Source organism: Peromyscus maniculatus, chromosome 4 (assembly GCF_049852395.1).
Source record: "Peromyscus maniculatus bairdii isolate BWxNUB_F1_BW_parent chromosome 4, HU_Pman_BW_mat_3.1, whole genome shotgun sequence".
Lineage (NCBI taxonomy): Eukaryota > Metazoa > Chordata > Mammalia > Rodentia > Cricetidae > Peromyscus > Peromyscus maniculatus.
This window is the reverse complement of record NC_134855.1, coordinates 128,907,447-128,925,960: the sequence shown is the minus strand read 5'-3', so window position 1 is coordinate 128,925,960 and position 18,514 is coordinate 128,907,447. Positions and strand designations below refer to the sequence as shown.

Sequence of the window (18,514 nt, the reverse complement as noted above, 5' to 3'; positions counted from 1 at the left end):
AACATCCAAGCTCTACAGTCCTCTAGGGTCACTGATATACACCCCCTGGCCCGGATACTAAACATCCAAGCTCCACAGTCCTCTAGGTCCCAACATGAGCTGCAGTATCCTGTCCCCCATGGAGTTCTTGGTTTGTTCCAATCAGAACCTCCTGAGGGGCTGGAGGGGTGGCTCAGCGGTTGAGAGCACTGGCTGTTCTTGCAGAGAATCCAGGTTCACCCCTATGATGGCTTACAACTGTCCTTAATTCCAGTTCCAGGGGATCTGATGCCCTCCCTCCCTCTTCTGACCTCTGTAGGTTCCAGGCATATATGCAGTGCACATTCATCTATCCATGCAGTGCAGGTACAACACTCATACACATAAAGTTAACTTTTCAAAAAATTCCATTTTAAAAAACTTCCTAAGAAAGAGATAAAATAAAAAGTGTTTTGAATAAAAATGCAGAAAGAAGCTATGCTATATTTCTGGCTTAGGCCAGGGAGGTGGTGCATGCCTCTAATCCCAGCATTCATTCAGGGGGAAGAGAAAGATAGATCTCTATCTTTCTATTCTCTATCTGTGAATTCAAGGCCAGCCTAGTCTACATAGTGAGTTCTAGGCCAGCCAGGGCTACATAGTGAGACCTTTTCTCAAAACAAACAAAAAATCCAAAAAGCACCTTCTGGCTTTAAGAAGGAGGGCTGAGGTAGATCTCAGTGGTACAATGCTCGTCAGGCATGTGTAAGGCATCACCAGCTTTACAAACAATAGAGGGAGAGAGGAGGAAGGGGCTACGGAAGGAGAAAGGAAGCAAGAGAGAAAAAGAAGGGTGCCACAGGGAACACTAGCAGATAAAACGCGTGTCTAATTCACCAAATGCAGACACCTGCAAGGCAGAGCAGCAGCGAGGAGGTCCGGGACTCCTGGGAAAGAAACAGATCAGGCAAGCCATCATGGACTCACTCCCACCAGGTCAAAGAAGAGGCTGGGCAGGGAGGGGGAAGGCGTCCAGGTCCCAGCCACGCAGGGCAGGTGACAAGGAAAGCTGCCTGGCACCAAAGAACATGCAACGGGCACCAAGGCAGAGGTGGGGACACCCTGAGCTCAGAGGTGGGTTGGCCAGAATGCGGCAAAGCTGATAAAGACCACGGGGGCTTCCCCCAGGGAGGGCACACAGGCTCTGCATCAGCAGAACACGGACAAGGCGAGACAGCGATGGCGGCCAGTCATGAGGGCTGGGCAGTCTGAGGAGGGGGCTCACTTTCAAAGCCAGCACCATGCCTGGCCTGACCTGTAGCCTCTGAGAGGCGGCTGTAAAGTGTAGGGGGTGGGGTGGGCAGGACCAGTCATTTATGTAGATTCAAGTACACAGTTTTATTTGAAAGAAACATCATGCCTTAGAAATCGTAAAGAACTTAGTTACTATTTGAAAACACAGAGGTACATTTCAGAGCCTATCTTGGTTTATAAAAGGGCAACTTCCAAAAAGCCTGAGCCTGGATACCCTCCCTCCCTCACCCCACCACAAAGCCAGACTGCTTTTTTAGCTTCTATGTTCATTATCTGGCTTGCTCTGCCCCCAAAAGTCTGTAAAATACTCAAAAGAAGAGAACAACATTTGGGGCTGTTCTCAAAGGTGGTAGCCAGAGAAAGCAGCATGGCCCAAAGCCTGGCCCTAGTCTACCAGGAGCCATTAGCTCCCTGTGTGGGAACCACAGCCTCACTGGACATGGGCAATACTCCCCACCAAGCAATGGCTTTTGAACCCTGGAAAGTGGGGGAGGGGGAGCTGAGGGAACCTTCTTGGCACCCCTGACCCCATGCTGGCAAACGCTTCCTGATAATTACAAAGTGCTGGCTGGGAGACAACGTACGTTTTCCTCTTTGTCTAGCGATGGCAAAGATTTTGACACACATTTGCCCATGCCTCTGACGGAGGCCAGTTTATGGTGATGGATGGACATCAGGAGGACACAGGACGTCGGCCTTGTCCTGTGATCCTCCACCAAGCCAACAGGTTAGAGAGATGCAAGAACAGATTACCTGCCAGCCGCCCCAGGCCGCCATTCCCAAGGCCAGCATCCTCCTCTATTTCCTCCAGCTCTTCCAAGTCCAACCCCAACTGCAAACAAACACAAAGGTGACATTTCAGTGCTGTTCACTACTGCCCCCCCAACAAGTCGAAAGTAATTACATTTTGAGTCTGATTTCTTTCAGACTGAAAAGTCAATGGTAAAAACGTAATGCTAATCAATGCACGCAAGTGAAAGTTTTCAGGTATTTCAGAACCTGCTAATGGTGACCATTCAAAATTAGATACATCTCGTGGGTGTGCTGACCCTATCTGTAATCCCAGCGAGGCTAAAGCAGGAGGACTCCCAAAGGTACGTAGTAAGACCTTTTAAGATAAAAGAGGAGCTTAATAGCTACAAATACTTGTTGCCGGGCTATGAACCAAGTTACAGTGAGCAGATTCGACAATCTGCTTAACTATGGTTTTGATGAAGGCCAATGTACCCACTCTTTTGTTGATTATGCTTTTTTTTTTTTTTAAGATTTATTTATTATGTATACAGCATGTATGACTGCAGGCCAGAAGAGGGCACCAGATCTCATTACAGATGGTTGTGAGCCACCATGTGGTTGCTGGGAACTGAACTCAGGACCTCTGGAAGAGCAGTCAGTGCTCTTAATCTCTGAGCCATCTCTCCAGCCCTGATTGTGCTTTTTGATGTCAAAAAACTACTGCCCCATGCAAGGTCATGAAATTTTACCTCTATATATTCCTCTGAAAGTTCGACAGTTTTAACGCTTACAGCTAGGTCTGTGGTCCATTTTGACTAATCTGTCTGCTTAGTGTGAGGGAAGGGTCTGACTTGTCTTCTGTGTGTCCAAGTGTCCCAGCATCACTTTCTTAAAATACTATTCTTCCTCCATGGAACTATTTGGCCATTCTTTCCCTTTAGTTTATTATTGTTGTTGTTTGAGACAAGACCCTCCTATGTAGCCCAGGATGGCCTCACACTTGCATTCTCCTGTTTTAACCTCCTGACTGCCGGAATTACAGGCCTATGCACCCATATTCTTTCCTGCTTTTAAAAGATTTGTTTGTGTGTGTGCATGTGTGTGCTGTGTGTGCACAGGTGCCCCCAGAGGCTAGCAGAGGGTCTGATCCCCTAGAGTTGGAGTTACAGGTGGTTGGGAGCCACCTCATATGCTAAGAACTGAACTTGGGTCCCCTGCATGAGCAGCAAACACTCTTCATCACTGAGCTCCCGGATCTCTCCAGCTCCCGAATCCTTTCCTTTAAAGGAAATGCTTACAAAAAAAAAAAAAAAAAAAAAAAAAAAAAAAGCCGCCTTTAATCCCAGCACTCGGGAGGCAGAGCCAGGTGGATCTTTGTGAGTTCGAGGCCAGCCTGGGCTACCAAGTGAGCTCCAGGAAAGGCGCAAAGCTACACAGAGAAACCCTGTCTCGAAAAACTGGGGGGGGAAAAAAAAAAAGGAAATGCTTTAGAGGTGACACCAAAAGCGCAGGCAGTAAGAAAAACAAACGAACAATACTGCATAGAACTTTTACACTCAGCCTGGTGGTGGTGCACACCTTTAATCCCAGCACTCAGGAGGCAGGGGCAGATGAATCTCTGTGAGTTCAAGGCCAGCCTGGTCTACAGAGAAAGTTCTAGGACAGCAAGGACTGTTAAACAGAGAAACCCTGGCTTGAAAAGCCAAACCAAAAAAAAAAAAAAACTTTTACACTTTGTGAGTCAAAGGACGCTATCAACAGAATAAAAAGACAACTTAAGGAATGGGAGAAAGTATTTGCAAACCACATATCTGATAGGAGACTAGTATCTAAAATAAATAGAGAAATCTAAAAACTGAGTATTGAGAAACAAGCAATCTGACCCAAAAGTGGGCAATTATACTTGAATTGACATTGCTCCAAAGATATACAAATTCCCAATAAGCACAATACACTCACCACCACTGACCATCAAGGAAAGGCAAATCAGAGCCGCTGGGAGATGTCACTTGGTGGTTACAGCACTTGCCTGGCACACACAGGGATTCAAGTTCAAGACCCAGCGTCACAAAGGACAAAAGAGACGGATGCTCTAGGGACTGCATGCACTTCCTGCTGCAGACTTGAAGATACTAACTGCAGGGTCTTACAGAGCTACATGTACACTCATGTTCATGGTACCATTATCTGTGATGGCAGAAGGTAGGAGCAACCATGTTCATAGACAGATGAATGAATGACGCATGGCACAGACAAATGATAGCGTGTACTCACATGATAGAGCCTTCAACAATAATGAAGGGAGATCTGTGGAGGGCCCCTAAACAGCTTGACCACATAGCAGCCATGACAGGCTTAGGGGCCTAGACACAGCTTCTGTGACAGGCTTACTGGCAGGCAACACCCAGATCCAGAAAAAGCCTTAAGCTGATACCACCCAGGGATCCACCCAGTGATGAGGAAGTACCTGACACCCCAAACATTCTAACCATTAGATAAGGTGGCCAGATGCCCTTGAGTCTAGCACACACCTATTTTTGTTTTACAGATACCCCTAGACAATTGTCAGTCAATTAGGGTCCTGGACCCTGGAAATCCCCTCACCCCAACCTCTGCTATGATAAAAAAACTCTGCCCCACCTGAGCTCGGGGCTCTCTGTTCTCATGGCTGTGTCAGACAGACAGAGAGACTGAGCTCCAGAGCTTGAAATAAAGGCTCTTTACTTTTACATGCAGGATTCAGTCTCCATGGTGGTCTTTTGGGGGTCCCCGAGATCTGGGCATAACAGATCCAGGACCAAGGAGAGCCAGTAATGCTGAGGTGATGTGAGCAGCACCTTGGTCTCTCTGGCCTCCCTGATTCAGGTGCCACACCAAGGACTTTTGTATTTATTATTTAATCTTTACAACCTAACGAATGCCTTTGCCTTTGCAAGTGAATTAAGTTCACTTTATATTAGCTCTGTGAGGAATATGTGTTCCTATAGGCTATGGGCAATTAAATACATATGAGTGTAAAATTGTTACTTTTTTAAAAAGGCAATGAAGGACCAACACACAGTGCATGCAACACAGGTGAACCTTTGGGACACTTCGCTAAGGACACTCTGTAGTTAAGCGCATGACATGCCCAGAATAGCCAAGCGCACAGAAACGTGAAGAACAATGGTGGCTTCCAGGGACTGCGGTGGGTAAGGTGTCGCTTCATTTTGGGGAGATGAACAAGTTCTACAGATGGACAGTGGTGACGGCTGCAGAACACTGTGAATGTACCGAATGCCGCTCAACCGCACACTAAAAATGGCTAAGACGGCCAACTTTATGTGATAGGAACTTTCCCAACAATTATTTTAAATTGAAAAAGAGATTTACCCTCAACATGTAGGTTATTTCTGGACTCTCAGTTCTATTTGGTGGCTGACACATGTGACTTTCTGCCAGCATGACTCAGGCTGGTCACTGTAGCTCTACAGTGACTTTTGAAACTGGGAAGTGTGGGTTCCCAAGTGGTTCCCTTTAGAGACTGTTTTGACTGCTCCTGACTCCTTGGGAATCCACCCAGACATATGGATCATTTTGTCAGTCTCCGAAGAAACTGACTAGTGTTGTGTGATATTTTGTTTGTGTTCTGATAAATAAAGCTTGCCTGGAGATCAGAAAGGCAGAGCAACTAGCCATCAGAGACTTCTTACCTCTACAAATCCTCAGACTGAATGGGGGAGATCTTGCCTCTATGAATCCTCCTATTTAATGGGGTTAGATCCTGTCTCTACCCGCCTTATGTTCCTATCTCTACCTCCCTAGTGCTGAGATTAAAGGCATGCGCCTCCATGTGCTGGGATCAAAGGTGTGAACCACCATCACCCAGCTCTATTTCTCTTTTAGACTGGTTCAATCTCATGTAGCGCAGGGTGGCCTTGAACTCCTGATCTTCCTGCTTCCTCCTCCCAAGTGCTGGGATTAAAGGTGTGCACCACCACTGCCAGGCCTCTATGGTTAACTAGTGGCTAGCTCTGCCCTCTGATCTCCAGGCAAGCTGTATTTGTCAGAACACGAACAAAATATCATCCAACTGACTGGGCATTTGAAGAGGACTGAATTGAATCTATAGATCAATGTGCAGAGCTCTGCATCTTAACAATACCAAGTCTGCCACGGCATTAACAGGAGACGTCTCTTCCATCTTTAAGCCTTCCTTAATTCTTTCAACTTCTTCAGAGTATAAATGCTGCATGGGGTGGGGGTGGGGTGGGGGTGGGGTGGGGTGGGGAGGTGGTATCTTTGCTACATTTTCACCTATTTAATTCTTTCTTCTGCTACTATAAGCAGAACTGCCATCTTTGTTCCAATTTGGATGTTAATCCGCACATTTATTAAGATATAGATGGTTTCTGCAATCGATCCTGTATCCCGAAAACCCTGGCACTCCCTCGCCAGTTCTAGTATTTCTTTATGGATTTCTTTTGTTGTTGTTGTTGTTTTCCGAGACAGGTTTCTCTGTGTAGCCCTGGCTGTCTTTATGGATGTCTTAGGATTTTCTAGCTCATGTCATCTGTAAGCAGATGGTTTTACCTCTTTCTAATCTGGAGGCTTTTTATTTTCAGTTCTTGCCTAACTACCTGGTCAGAACCCACTACTGTAGGACATTGAGACAGTGTGAGCAGACATCTTTATGCTGTTAATACAGGCAGGTTAAACCCAAGACGGGAGACTCAGGAAGATGACGAACACTCGGCAAGATAAGTCCATTTCCAACAAATAAATCACAAAACAGAGAAACAAAAAAGAGATGCACATAAACTAAGGGAAATTTAGGAGCTGTATCAATTTCAAACATTCTGTTTTCGGAGTTCTAAGGCAGTCTGAGGCTGGTGAGATAGGTCAGCAGTTAAAATTACTGGCTGCTCTTTCAGAGAAAACAGGCTTAGTTTGCAGCACCCATGTGGTGGCTCACAGCTGTGGGCAACTCTAGTTCCAGGGGGATCTGATGCCCTCTTCTGGCCTCGAAGGGCACTGCATGCATATGGTGCATAGATATAAAATACCCACACACAAAAAATTAAACATGAAAAAAATAAAATTAAAAAAAAGAAATTCTAAGGCAATTTATATGATCAGCATCGTGGGTGGGTGTGTCTGAGAGTCCCTGTCTTCTAGAGATCACACTGAAGCCCTGAGTTAAAGCTGATGAGAATACTTTCCATACGCACTTAAAATTTTCTACAAAGCAAATGATTTCCAGTACACCGCTGATAGGTTCACTCAGAAGAAGGCTGCTTGTTCTGAAGTTCTAGTTGTGAGAGTAAGCTGTTCCCTGAACGTTCTGGCATGTCATACCTTGAGGGGAGACTGGATCATGAAAGCTGTGACCTCGGGGATGGGTTGAGCAACTGATGATGAATTCACAGGCTGAGTAAAGACTATCAGGAGAGTGTCTAGTTAAAAGAACTGGGTCATGGTGGGGAAGGCACCCTAGAAGAATGTGCCTGTCCCCAACCTCTGTCTTTGATTCCTGAATCCTGGGAGTGGAGTCTCCTCAGCCACATGCTCTAGACACTAAGACATGCCGCCTGTCTCAGACCCAGTGAAACTGCCAGCTAAAATAAGCCTTTCTTTCTTTAATTGATTTCTCTCAAGTATTTTGTCACTGCAGAATGGAGGTTAGCATGGCCTCAGAGAAGGAGAGACATGGGTCTCCAGCAAGGCTTACACCATGACAGACTTATGTCCCTATCAGGCCCCCCAATCTCCTCCTACCTATGCTTAAACAAGCAGGTGGGGTACTACAGTGTAGGTGGGAGGGGACCCCTCTCTAAAAACTTTTGTGTATCCATGCCAGAGGGAGGAGCCTGCGGGGGTCTTACCACAGAACTTCTCCACCAGAGATCAGTGTTCCAGGGGTGAGAGGAGAAGGCAAAGACGGCTGGGGAGACAAACATAGCTCTGCTGAGGCTACAAATGACCCGTGCAGGAATTATCCCGAAGAGAATGGGGTCATGAGGAGCCCTTAGGAAGGGTTAGCTCCTTCCAAGGAGAGGAGGGCACCTCCAGACCTATACAGCACAGTGACTTCAGGAGGATGTCTTGAGATGGGGGAGTGAAACCAAACGGATCACGACATAATCAAAACCTACCTCTGGGGTGGGAGTGGAAAGTACATCTTTCTAGAAACTTCCAAACCATAGCATCACTACTCAATTCAGTCTTCCTATAATAATTCCATTTATTATCTTCCCTCACTCTTACCTTCTCCCCTGAGGAGAAGGCATGCTACCCGCCAGCACACACCAGAGCACAGGTGTCCACTCCCAGAGGACACAGGTCCTAATATCAGCGATCACTCTGCAGGGGACAGGTTAAACGTACCTGGTAAGTGGCTTCATCACATGCAGTCTGAAGGCCCAGGTTCACCATGGTGTTCTGCAGCGTGCGGCCCATGTAAAATTCCAGGGAAAGGTAATAAATGCGCTGAAGAAGTAAAGAAAGAATCTTAGGTTTCCCATTCTGTCCGCACATGGGGGAGGCAGCGCAGGGAGAGAGTCACGAAGCACCTAGGTAGGATTTTCATATGAACCCAATGCTGATCGCTACAGGTTAACCCCACTCCTGAGTCTTTAGTACACAGAAACTGACTTCCTGTGACAGAGGTTGTCCTAGAACCTGGGAACAGGCTTCCATGGCTGGGAGATCCCACAGTGAGCTAGGCTGGCCTCTTACCAGCTGTTCGCCCTAAGATGGGCTGCTTTTGTAGCTCCAACATGGAATAAAACAGCCTACAGAGGAGAAAGTGTTTCCAATTATTAAATATAAATAATATAAGTAAATATATGCTGGCCATGGTGTGTGTTCTGTTGCTCTAGATGCCTGAGAGACTAAGGCAGAGGGATGACTTAAGCCCAGAAGTGTGAAGCCAAACTGAGTGACCTGGTGAGATCCCATGTTCAAATGGGTGGCTTCTTGAGCTCACAGGAAGTGCACAACAACCAGGAACGCGGATGCTGGCAACCTATTCCCTCAAGGCAAAGTCTGGTTTTTACGGGCTGTGAGGTAGTTTGCTTGGTGTGGGGTGTGTGCATGACATAGTGAGATATTTTAACTTGGACTGTGGCCACACACAGTGCTACCAGACCTGACAAGTTCTAGGAGCTACTGTGAAGACTCAGAAATCAATACCCCATCAACAGGTGCTAACACTCAGAGACATCTTGGAAGCCACTTCGGAACCAGACATCCCAAGACAGGGAGGGGATGGCTCTTAGCCAAGTTCCCTTATCTACCTGATGAGAGTCCCCAAAAGAGGAACATGTTGCTTCCATCTTCTTCCTGACATCCTGTTAGCCACAAAGCACTGACTCCTCAAAGACACTGACTGTCATGTTACTGGGCAGTCTTCTGTTACACCCTTGTCCTCTCCCTCAGGCACACTCAGCATTGCAAAGAACCCCCCACCCCACCCCAAACTGCTGCTAAGTCTGTGGGCCAAGGCATCTTTTTTTGGGGAGTGGGGATTCGAGATAGGATTTCTCTATAGCTTTGGAGCCTGTCCAGGACTAGCTCTGTAGACCAGGCTGACCTGGAACTCACAGAGATCCACCTGGCTCTGCCTCCCAAGTGCTGGGATTACAGGTGTGCACCACCACCGCCGCCCGGTGGGCCAAGGCACCTTTACCACAGGCCGCGCCATGCTGTCTACGGATTCCCTTAAAAACTGGCTTTTCCACAGAGTTCTCTAACAATGCATTTGCTATCCCTCTGAAAACTGCTGAACCTGACTTCCTTCTGCTCCGTGCACACGGTTATTTAAGCTGTAACCATCTGCCACTACCTCTTACCTTAGCATGTGCTATCAAAAGTCAGTCCTGACTGGGCCTGGTGGTGGATGCCTGTCACCCAGCTACTTAAGAGGCTGAGGTAGGAGAAGGGGGAATCACACTTTCAAAGCCTGTCTGGGCAACTTAGTGAGTCCCTGTCTCAAAACAAAACGTTAAGGAGGCACATGCCTTTAATCCCAGCACTTGGGAGGCAAAGGCAGGCAGATCTCTGACTTGGAGGCTAGCCTGGTCTATAGACCCAGTTCCAAGACAGCCAGGGCTACACAGAGAAATCCTGTCTCGCAAAATCCAAACAAACAAATAAATAATAAAAAGTTAAAAAGCTGAGGGTAGGGTTTGGGGATTTAGCTCAGTGGTAGAGCGCTTGCCTAGCAAGCGCAAGGCCCTGGGTTCGGTCCTCAGCCCTGGGGGTGGGGGGGAAGCTGAGGGGAGGAGGGGGAGAGATGGATTGGCAGTTGAGAGCACTGACTACTTTTCTAGAGGACCTGGTTTTAATTCCTAGTAACCACACCATGTCTCATAGCTGTCTGTAACTCCAGTCCCAGGGATTCTGGTGCTCTTTTCTGGCCCCTGCAAGCACCAGGCACATACAAAATATACCTACATACAACATTCATACACACATTTAATTAAAAAAAAAAAAAAGGCTCAGGATACAGCTCAGGTTTAGAGCACTTGACCTACACACATAAGTGCTGTGGGATGGTCTATATGTCAAATTGCTCTGATTGGTCAATAAATAAAACACTGATTGGCAGTGGCCACGCAGGAAGTAGGTGGGACAAGGAGAGAGGAGAATTCTGGGAAGCGGAAGGCTGAGGAGAGAGACACTGCAGCCGCCGCCATGACCAGCAGCATATGAAGATGCCGGTAAGCCACCAGCCACGTGGCAAGGTATAGATTTATGGAAATGGATTAATTTAAGCTATAAGAACAGTTAGCAAGAAACCTGCCACGGCCATACAGTTTGTATGCAATATAAGTCTCTGTGTTTACTTGGTTGGGTCTGAGCGGCTGTGGGACTGGCGGGTGACAGAGATTTGTGCTGACTGTGGGCAAGGCAGGAAAACTCTAGCTACACATAAGGCACTGGGCTTATCCTGTGGTTTAAAACAAAGTCTGGGGAGGGCAGAAAACCACACAGACTGACAGATGTCAAAGGCTGTGAGGACAGTGTTTGCGGCGTGACACCAAAAGGCATGGGTGTGCTTATCAGTGTGACCAATGCAATGCTTTTGATTGTGGTGCTGCATGCACGAGCCTGTGAATATTCTTCCCTCACTTGCTCCCTCCCCAGCTTTCTCCTCCCACTTTTGCAGATCAAAACCAAGGCCCCCATATGCTAGGCAGATTCTCTCTCCCCAAACCATTTCCCCAGCCCAATGTGCATGTTTAAAATGGTAAGTTTATAACTGTATGAATTTTATCTCAATCTAGCTATTACCAAAAGAAGATGAAATTGTGTTAAAAAAAAATCAAAGTTAAAATAAATTTAACAATATTTTTACATTCATTTATTGTGTGTACACACATGGTATGGCACATATGTAGAGGTCAGAGGACAGCTTTAACTAATCAAATTTTCCTCCCACTGTGTTCTAGGGATACAATTTAGGTCATCAGCCTTGGCAATACATGCCTTTAGCCACTGCGCTATCTTGTCAGATACTCCACAACATCCGAGGCAACAGGATAAGACCTCAAATTTAACAAAAACAAAACAAAACAAAACAGAAACCTTCCAATTGAACGGAGAGTGGGATAAAAATGACCCTGCTCACATATCCCTTAAAACTCATTGGCCATAAGAAAACAGATGTCATGGGGCATGGCGGCACTTGTCTTTAATCCCAGCACTCGGGAGGCGGAGGGAGGTGGATCACTGTGAGTTAGAGGCTAGCCTGGTCTACAGAACCCAGTTCCAGGACAGCCAGAGTTTCATGGTGAGACTTTGTTTGGAAAAAAAAATAAAAGTGGGGGCGGGCAGGATAGAGGGGGTGATTACTGAAAGAGACTACTAGAAATGGGGGCATTTAGGGGTCAGGTAAAAACCTGGCATAAGGGAATCTCCCAGGAATCTACAAGGATGACCCCAGCTAAGACTCGTAGCAATAGTGGGTACGTAGCCTGAACTGGCCATCTTCTGTGACCAGGCAGGACTTTTAAGTGGAGAGAATGGGAAACCAGCCCAGCCACATAACCTTCAACCTACAGTCTGTCCTGCCTGTGGGATATCCTGGGGTAATGGAGGCTTAGAGATTGAGGGAGTGCCCAACCAATGACTGGCCTAGTCTGAAACCCATGCCAAGGAGAGTAAAAACACCCCTGACACTGCCTGGAGCACCAGGACCCAGAGGTTGGATGGTCCCGAGACCTAGGATAGAACCAAACATGACTGGAGGGAAAAAAATGTCAATGTAAGGATGCTTCATGCTATTCTGCTATACACATAGATTGGTGCCTAGTCCAATTGTCTTCAGAGAGGCTTCATCCAGTAACTGATGGAAACAGATGCAGACCACAGCCAAACGTTAGGAGGAGCTCGGGGAATCCTGCAGAAGAGGGGGAGAAAGAACTATAGGAACGAGAGGAGTCAAAGACACCACAAGAAAACCCACAGAATCAACTAACCTGGGCTCGTAGGGGCTCACAGAGACTGAATCAGCAACCAGGGAGCCTGCATGGGACTGACTTAGGCCCTCTGCATATATGTGACAGTTGTGTAGCTTGGTCCTCTTGTGGGACTCCCAACAGTGGGAGCAGGGGCTGCTTCTGACTCTTTTACTGGTTCTGGGACCCTATTCCTCATACTGGGCGCCATGACCAGCCTTCATACGGGGCGGTGCCTAGTCCGACTGTAACTTGATATGCCATGTTTGTCGATACTCATGGGAGACCTGCCCTTCCCCCGCCAACAAAAATGGAGGAGAAATGGATTAGAGGGTGGGAACAGAAGGGGGTGTGGGGGAGGGACTGGGAGCAGGGGAGGGAGGGGAAATTGCAGCAAGGATGTAAAATAAATAAATAAAATTAAAAAAAAATTATGAAAAATTTAAAAAAGAAAATAAATAAATAAAAAGAAAATAGACAATACTCTGAGCAGCAAAATCAGAAAATGTCTCAAATGCCACTTACAACCAAGGGGCAGTAGGGGACAGATGTCCACTATGAGTCCTGCCTTCAGAAGTCACTGACAGTACTTCGCAGGCTCCCACAAACACCCAGCACCCCCATGTTCTCACAGCAGATGCTCACAAGCACACACACAATTCCACATGACCTTTCCCACTCAAGCACTCACTCATAGACCTTAAAAGAATTCCCCTAAACTGGCCTGTGGAGGCACACGCCTTGAATCCCAGCACTCAGAGGCAGAGGCAGGAAGGTCTCTGTCAGTTCCAGGCAAGCCTGGTCTATAAATTCCAGGCCAGGACAACACAGAGAAAAAAAAGAATTTCCCTAAAAAACCAGGCAGGAAGATGGGACAGGAAATATAATAGGCAAAACCACACTGCATCTACCACAGGATGAAATAAGTTCAAACACAAACTCATCCCCCAAAATCAATGAACCACAAAGGATCCAACTGAACACAGACCAGAAGAAAAACCAAGAGATGGTGGAAGACATCTCTGCAGCTCTGGCCTCTGTGAATACCTGCACAAGTGTGAAAGTACACTCCTGTAATTCCAGACTCAAGGGACAGAGACAAAAGGATCACAAGTTCAAGCCCAACCTGGGCTACAGAGTGTTAAATAAATAATATAAAAAAATAAAAAGAGAAAGAAAGAAAAGAAGGAAAGGAAGACAGACAGACAGACAACAAGTAACTTTTGGACTTAGATGTATCTATGTACTGAAACATGACATGGTCAAAACCAAAAACTCACCCCTCAAAGGTTACCATGGAATTCAAGGAAGAGCAAAGTCAGAAACAAAAGTGTGGCTTATCGGGGACTATGGGGGTCCAGCCCCTCGATAGTCCCCTCCCAGGGACCAGGAAGAATCTACAACCAGCTGATAATTAATCTTTGATGAAAAGAAATGAATCTATGTACACGAAACTCCTTAGTCCACACACTTTATTATTCTGTGTGAGTTCTCTCTCTACACAGCTTCTATTCTGCTCTCATGCCTAGCTCCTTTCTTGCCTGATTTCTCTCTATATTTATCTACTGCTCCCTCTAAGTTCTATCTTAATTCTCTCGTCTTAATTCTGCCTCATTTAGGTCCTTTTAATCTCGTTCTTACCCAGCTAGTACTTCCCCATCTGACTCTTCCTCATCTTCCATCTCCTCCACATGGTTCTCTCGCCTCAAAATCCTCCTTATCCCTCTCCTTTCTCCATCGCTCTGTCCTCTCCAAGTCTCTCAGAAGTCCAGTTATAAACCCAAGCAATAGCAATCCCCTGCTCGAGCAAGGTCACCAGGCTTGAGTTCTATGGGTAGGTAAGAATTTTCCTCCGATAGTGACCACCAGGCTTCCAAGGTCAAACGGAGGGGTGATAAGAATCACACAGAGGGGCAGTAATTGTTAATTATCATTTGCAACCCAGAAGGGAAGTGACCAATGAATTAACTAAAGGCTAAATTTGGGCAATATCTAAGAAGAGGGATCTTATGTGCTCAACTATAATCTTAAATGTGACTGGTAGAAAATGTTAAAAATCTGTAAGTTGCCGGGCGGTGGTGGCGCACGCCTTTAATCCCAGTACTCGGGAGGCAGAGGCAGGCGGATCTATGTGAGTTCGAGGCCAGCCTGGGCTACCAAGTGAGCTCCAGGAAAGGCGCAAAGCTACACAGAGAAACCCTGTCTCGAAAAACCAAAAAAAAAAAAAAAAAAAAAAAAAAAAAATCTGTAAGTTGCTAGGTCAATGGGAGAAAATAAAACTACCTTCTTTTTTCCTGTGGCTCCTATCTGTTCAAGCTATCTGCTGTTTTTTCTGCAGGGTGGGGGAAAGTGCTTGGTCGCTAGGCAACCTGTGTATAGCTAGATGCCTCTGGTGATAGTTGAAGGGAGATCTGGAACTAAAGGTAAGATTTGGGAAAGGAGGAAGTTAAGCTTAATTGGCACATCTGCCAGGCCTTCTCAAACAGGTAGCCTGGATGCTTAAGTCTGTTCTTAGAGAGTACAGAGGTATCTCTGATAAGGTACTTTCCTCCATCTAGGGATGCACCTGGCCGGATGCTGCCAATTATGTTAATTACAGGGAGGCTTGAACTGGGGTTCTGGCTGAGCATAGCTGTCAGCACAGAAAGTTATCTAAATATTCCTAGAAGTGGTTAGGTAAGGAGTTAAAGGTCTATAAAGTTAGTAAGGCTGTAAGAAAGGAGGGTCTGAGCTAAATTGTGTAAAGCTATTACTTAACGTCCACCTCACCTAGGCGGTGTCTCCTTGTGGAATTTACCTTACTTAAATCAGGAGACTAGCATGTGGACTGTTATTACTATTAGTCCTTGAAACTGTCTTAGGGAGATATCTGATTCCAGAGAAAGCCTCTCCTGAGGCTGTTCTCCAAATACTTTGAATGTTAGCCCTTCTTAAGGAAAAATTAATTGGGAAAACTATGAAGGCACACATGATTTTCATAACAGAAGACAGCTGATATATAACAAGCCAAGTAACACCAAAGCTCCTTGGCTTCCTCTGAAAGAATTCCCTGATTCCTCCAGGTAGTGACTTTGCCATAACCAGCTGAGTTCTTATGATATATTTCTGCGGCCCGAAGCAGTGGCTGAGGAAGACTGGACAAAATGAGACAAGAAAATAATTAGTGGAAATAATACTGATATTAATGAGAAAGAACAACACAAACCCAGTTGGTGTGCCAGAAAAGGAAATAAAATGTCAAAATTCCAGAACACTAAAGCTAACCATTGAAAGAATATATTAAAAGTCACAAGCCGGGCGGTGGTTGCGCATGCCTTTAATCCCAGCACTCGGGAGGCAGAGCCAGGCGGATCTCTGTGAGTTCGAGGCCGGCCTGGACTACCAAGTGAGTTCCAGGAAAGGAACAAAGCTACACAGAGAAACCCTGTCTCAAAAAACCAAAAAAAAAAAAAAAAAAAAAAAAAAAGTCACAAAGTCAGTGTGTGCTGCCCCACCCCCACTTTATTTAATTATGTTAATTAATATTGAATTTCTATCCAAATTCCAATATCCTTTAAATGACATAAGTAAACATACTGCAGGGTAACTAGCAAGTCCCTGAACAGCTGTAATTGCTCCGGCTGTTACTCCTGGTTCACAGTCCATTGCATCTTGCTTTTTAATCACCTTATGCTTTATTTGCACTACACTTGAGTCAACTTATTATTTTATAGAGTTTCCACAGTGCAAAGGAAGCTGCAAGTCCTGTCTGGGCCAGGTTTGTTAACAAATGTGGAAACATACAGAGTCCAGCTAGATCCCAGCTGCCTGGGAAAATACTGTGTTCAAGGTCCACACATACAAATTCGTTTTCTACTATGGACTATCTCCAGCCTTATCCATGGGTGATCTCCTCCAAAACTCTCAACAGACGTCAACGTATGTCTAAACTCTACATGGGTAGAGCATCTCTCATCTGACATTTTTTGGATGTGAGATGCTAGAATGGTCAGGTCTATGAAAATACTCCAAACTCCAAAATCTAAAAGCACTTTTGGTTCTACGAATTTGTGTTAAGAGACTGTCAACCAATGCGCACCATGTTTTCTCATATGTGTGTGTATATGCATGTATATATATGAGCCTAATTCATAAATTAATAGCAATAATGAAAAAGAAATATAACATTGCTATTTGATAATAACAAGGAATACACTCTAATGAAGTTATGTGATTGTGGTGCCTCTAAAAAATATATTAGTTTGCACCAGATATTAGCAACCCCAGCACATTCTTTTCCTTCCTTAGGCCAAGAGCTTTCACTTGTTTGTGTCAAGGAAGGTCTTTACAGCCTCGATTTGACATGAGAATTGACAGCACTGCCCTTGTGCCTTGGGGCCAGCCAACCAAATAAGTCATTTGAATGCAACACTATGATACTGCAATAGTCTGCATGACACTAAAGCACCACTAAGTAACCAATGGACAAGCAGAATATACTGGACAAAGGAATGACTCATCACCCAGGCAAAGAATGGGTGCAGTGCTCTCAACGCCGTGCAAATCAAAGCTTCTGGTGTTATCAGTACTGGGAACAGGTTACCTCTTTTTGAGCTGTTAGTCAGAGGGGCCTCACAGACCTCCCTCCCAAACATTACAGGCCATTGCTCTTTGTTACCCCCAGAACCTGATGAGTAATACCTATTGTTGAAGACACCACATACTTGAGTTATAGGACATGGAGAAATGAAGCTAGTATCAACCTGGAAGCTTCAAGCCTACTGACTAGCTTTTTCATAGTGCTTTCTGGATGGTTCTATTTAAGCTATTAAATATTTAATATTTAATATTTAACAACCTCACCCAACCATGACCCAAGAGTTACAGTAATTATTGGCCTATCGAGACATGCCCATTAGCTCAAAAGTGGCATGAATGTTATAGAAGTAATCAACTACTTTCTGGTTCTATTTAATGCCTGCTCCACAAGAGTTCAAGCCTGGTACTGTTAACTGGGCCAAAAGCTTATGACTGAATAGGCCCTGGTCCCTAGGCCTGAGAGGAAAACCTAATCTTAGTATTCTGCTAAACGGATATAGCAATAAACTGCCCCCTAAGTTCTTATCTTTATGCCCATCAATTAATGCAACTCTCATCAATCATCAGAGAAGCTTCTTTTTACAACATATGGCAATTAATGTAGAGATCCATAACAGATCCATTTACAGAGAATAAAAGTAATAAAAGAGTAAATGAGTGCTCAGCTCTCATTAGGACAATCTGTACCACATTCACTCCCCTCAAGGCTCAGGGATCACCCAACAAGAGGGAACAAGATGACTGTAAGTGCCGGAGGTCTGCAGTGAAACATTATTTGCTGGACATGACAAGGCTACTGCATTTATGAACACACAGCAGCTATTTCTGCATGCACAAGACTTGCACGAGATCAAGCCAGCCAAAATCCCAGCACAAACCATGGGGAGGACTCTAAAGTTCCACCCCTAACTGAGAAGCTATGGGCAACTGATGGCTGCTCGAGGTGGGAGAATGCTTTTCTCAGAGATGCAGCCTCTGAAAGGCTGGCTATTTACGTTTCAGTAAATGGTCCTACACCTGTGTACATATAGATAGTACTAAGTAGACTCAGTGTGTTCTTTTAAAAAAAGAGACATTTAAAAAAAAAGACATGAAGTTGGGAGGGAAAGGGGAGGAGGGAGTGCCAATTGATTTGATCAAAACACATCATATGGATATATGAAGTTAACGGCAAGAAGAAAAACCTTATGGAGTTTATTTCTAGAATTCTCCATTTAACATCTTAAGATTGCAGCTGACTACAGGTAACAGACACTGGAAGCAATGCGGTGTACTGTGCATACATGCCTGTGTATCCCTACTTATCTACTCTTGAATTCTCCCTAAGAGAGCCTATAAAAAGCTGAGCCCTCTCAGGAGTCCTTTTTGAATGTTCTCTTTGGCCTTTCCTAAAAAACGTGTGTGTGTGTGTGTGTGTGTGTGTGTGTGTGTGTGTGTGTGTGTGTGTTATATATGTATGATATGTGTTCAAGTGTGGCATTGTGTGT

The 18,514-nt window shown here is 45.4% G+C and overlaps 1 protein-coding gene across 1 annotated transcript in view; it reads right to left on the bottom strand.

Moving 5' to 3' along the window:
* Nucleotides 1-18,514, bottom strand: part of Pygb (glycogen phosphorylase B) — a 59,630-nt gene that overhangs the window by 26,761 nt on the left and 14,355 nt on the right. The window contains exons 2-3 of the mRNA XM_076570819.1: nt 8,374-8,475; nt 2,026-2,104 (exon numbers count right to left, since the gene is read on the bottom strand). Coding sequence (XP_076426934.1) covers nt 2,026-2,104; nt 8,374-8,475 — 181 coding nt within the window. The remainder of the gene's footprint in view (nt 1-2,025; nt 2,105-8,373; nt 8,476-18,514) is intronic.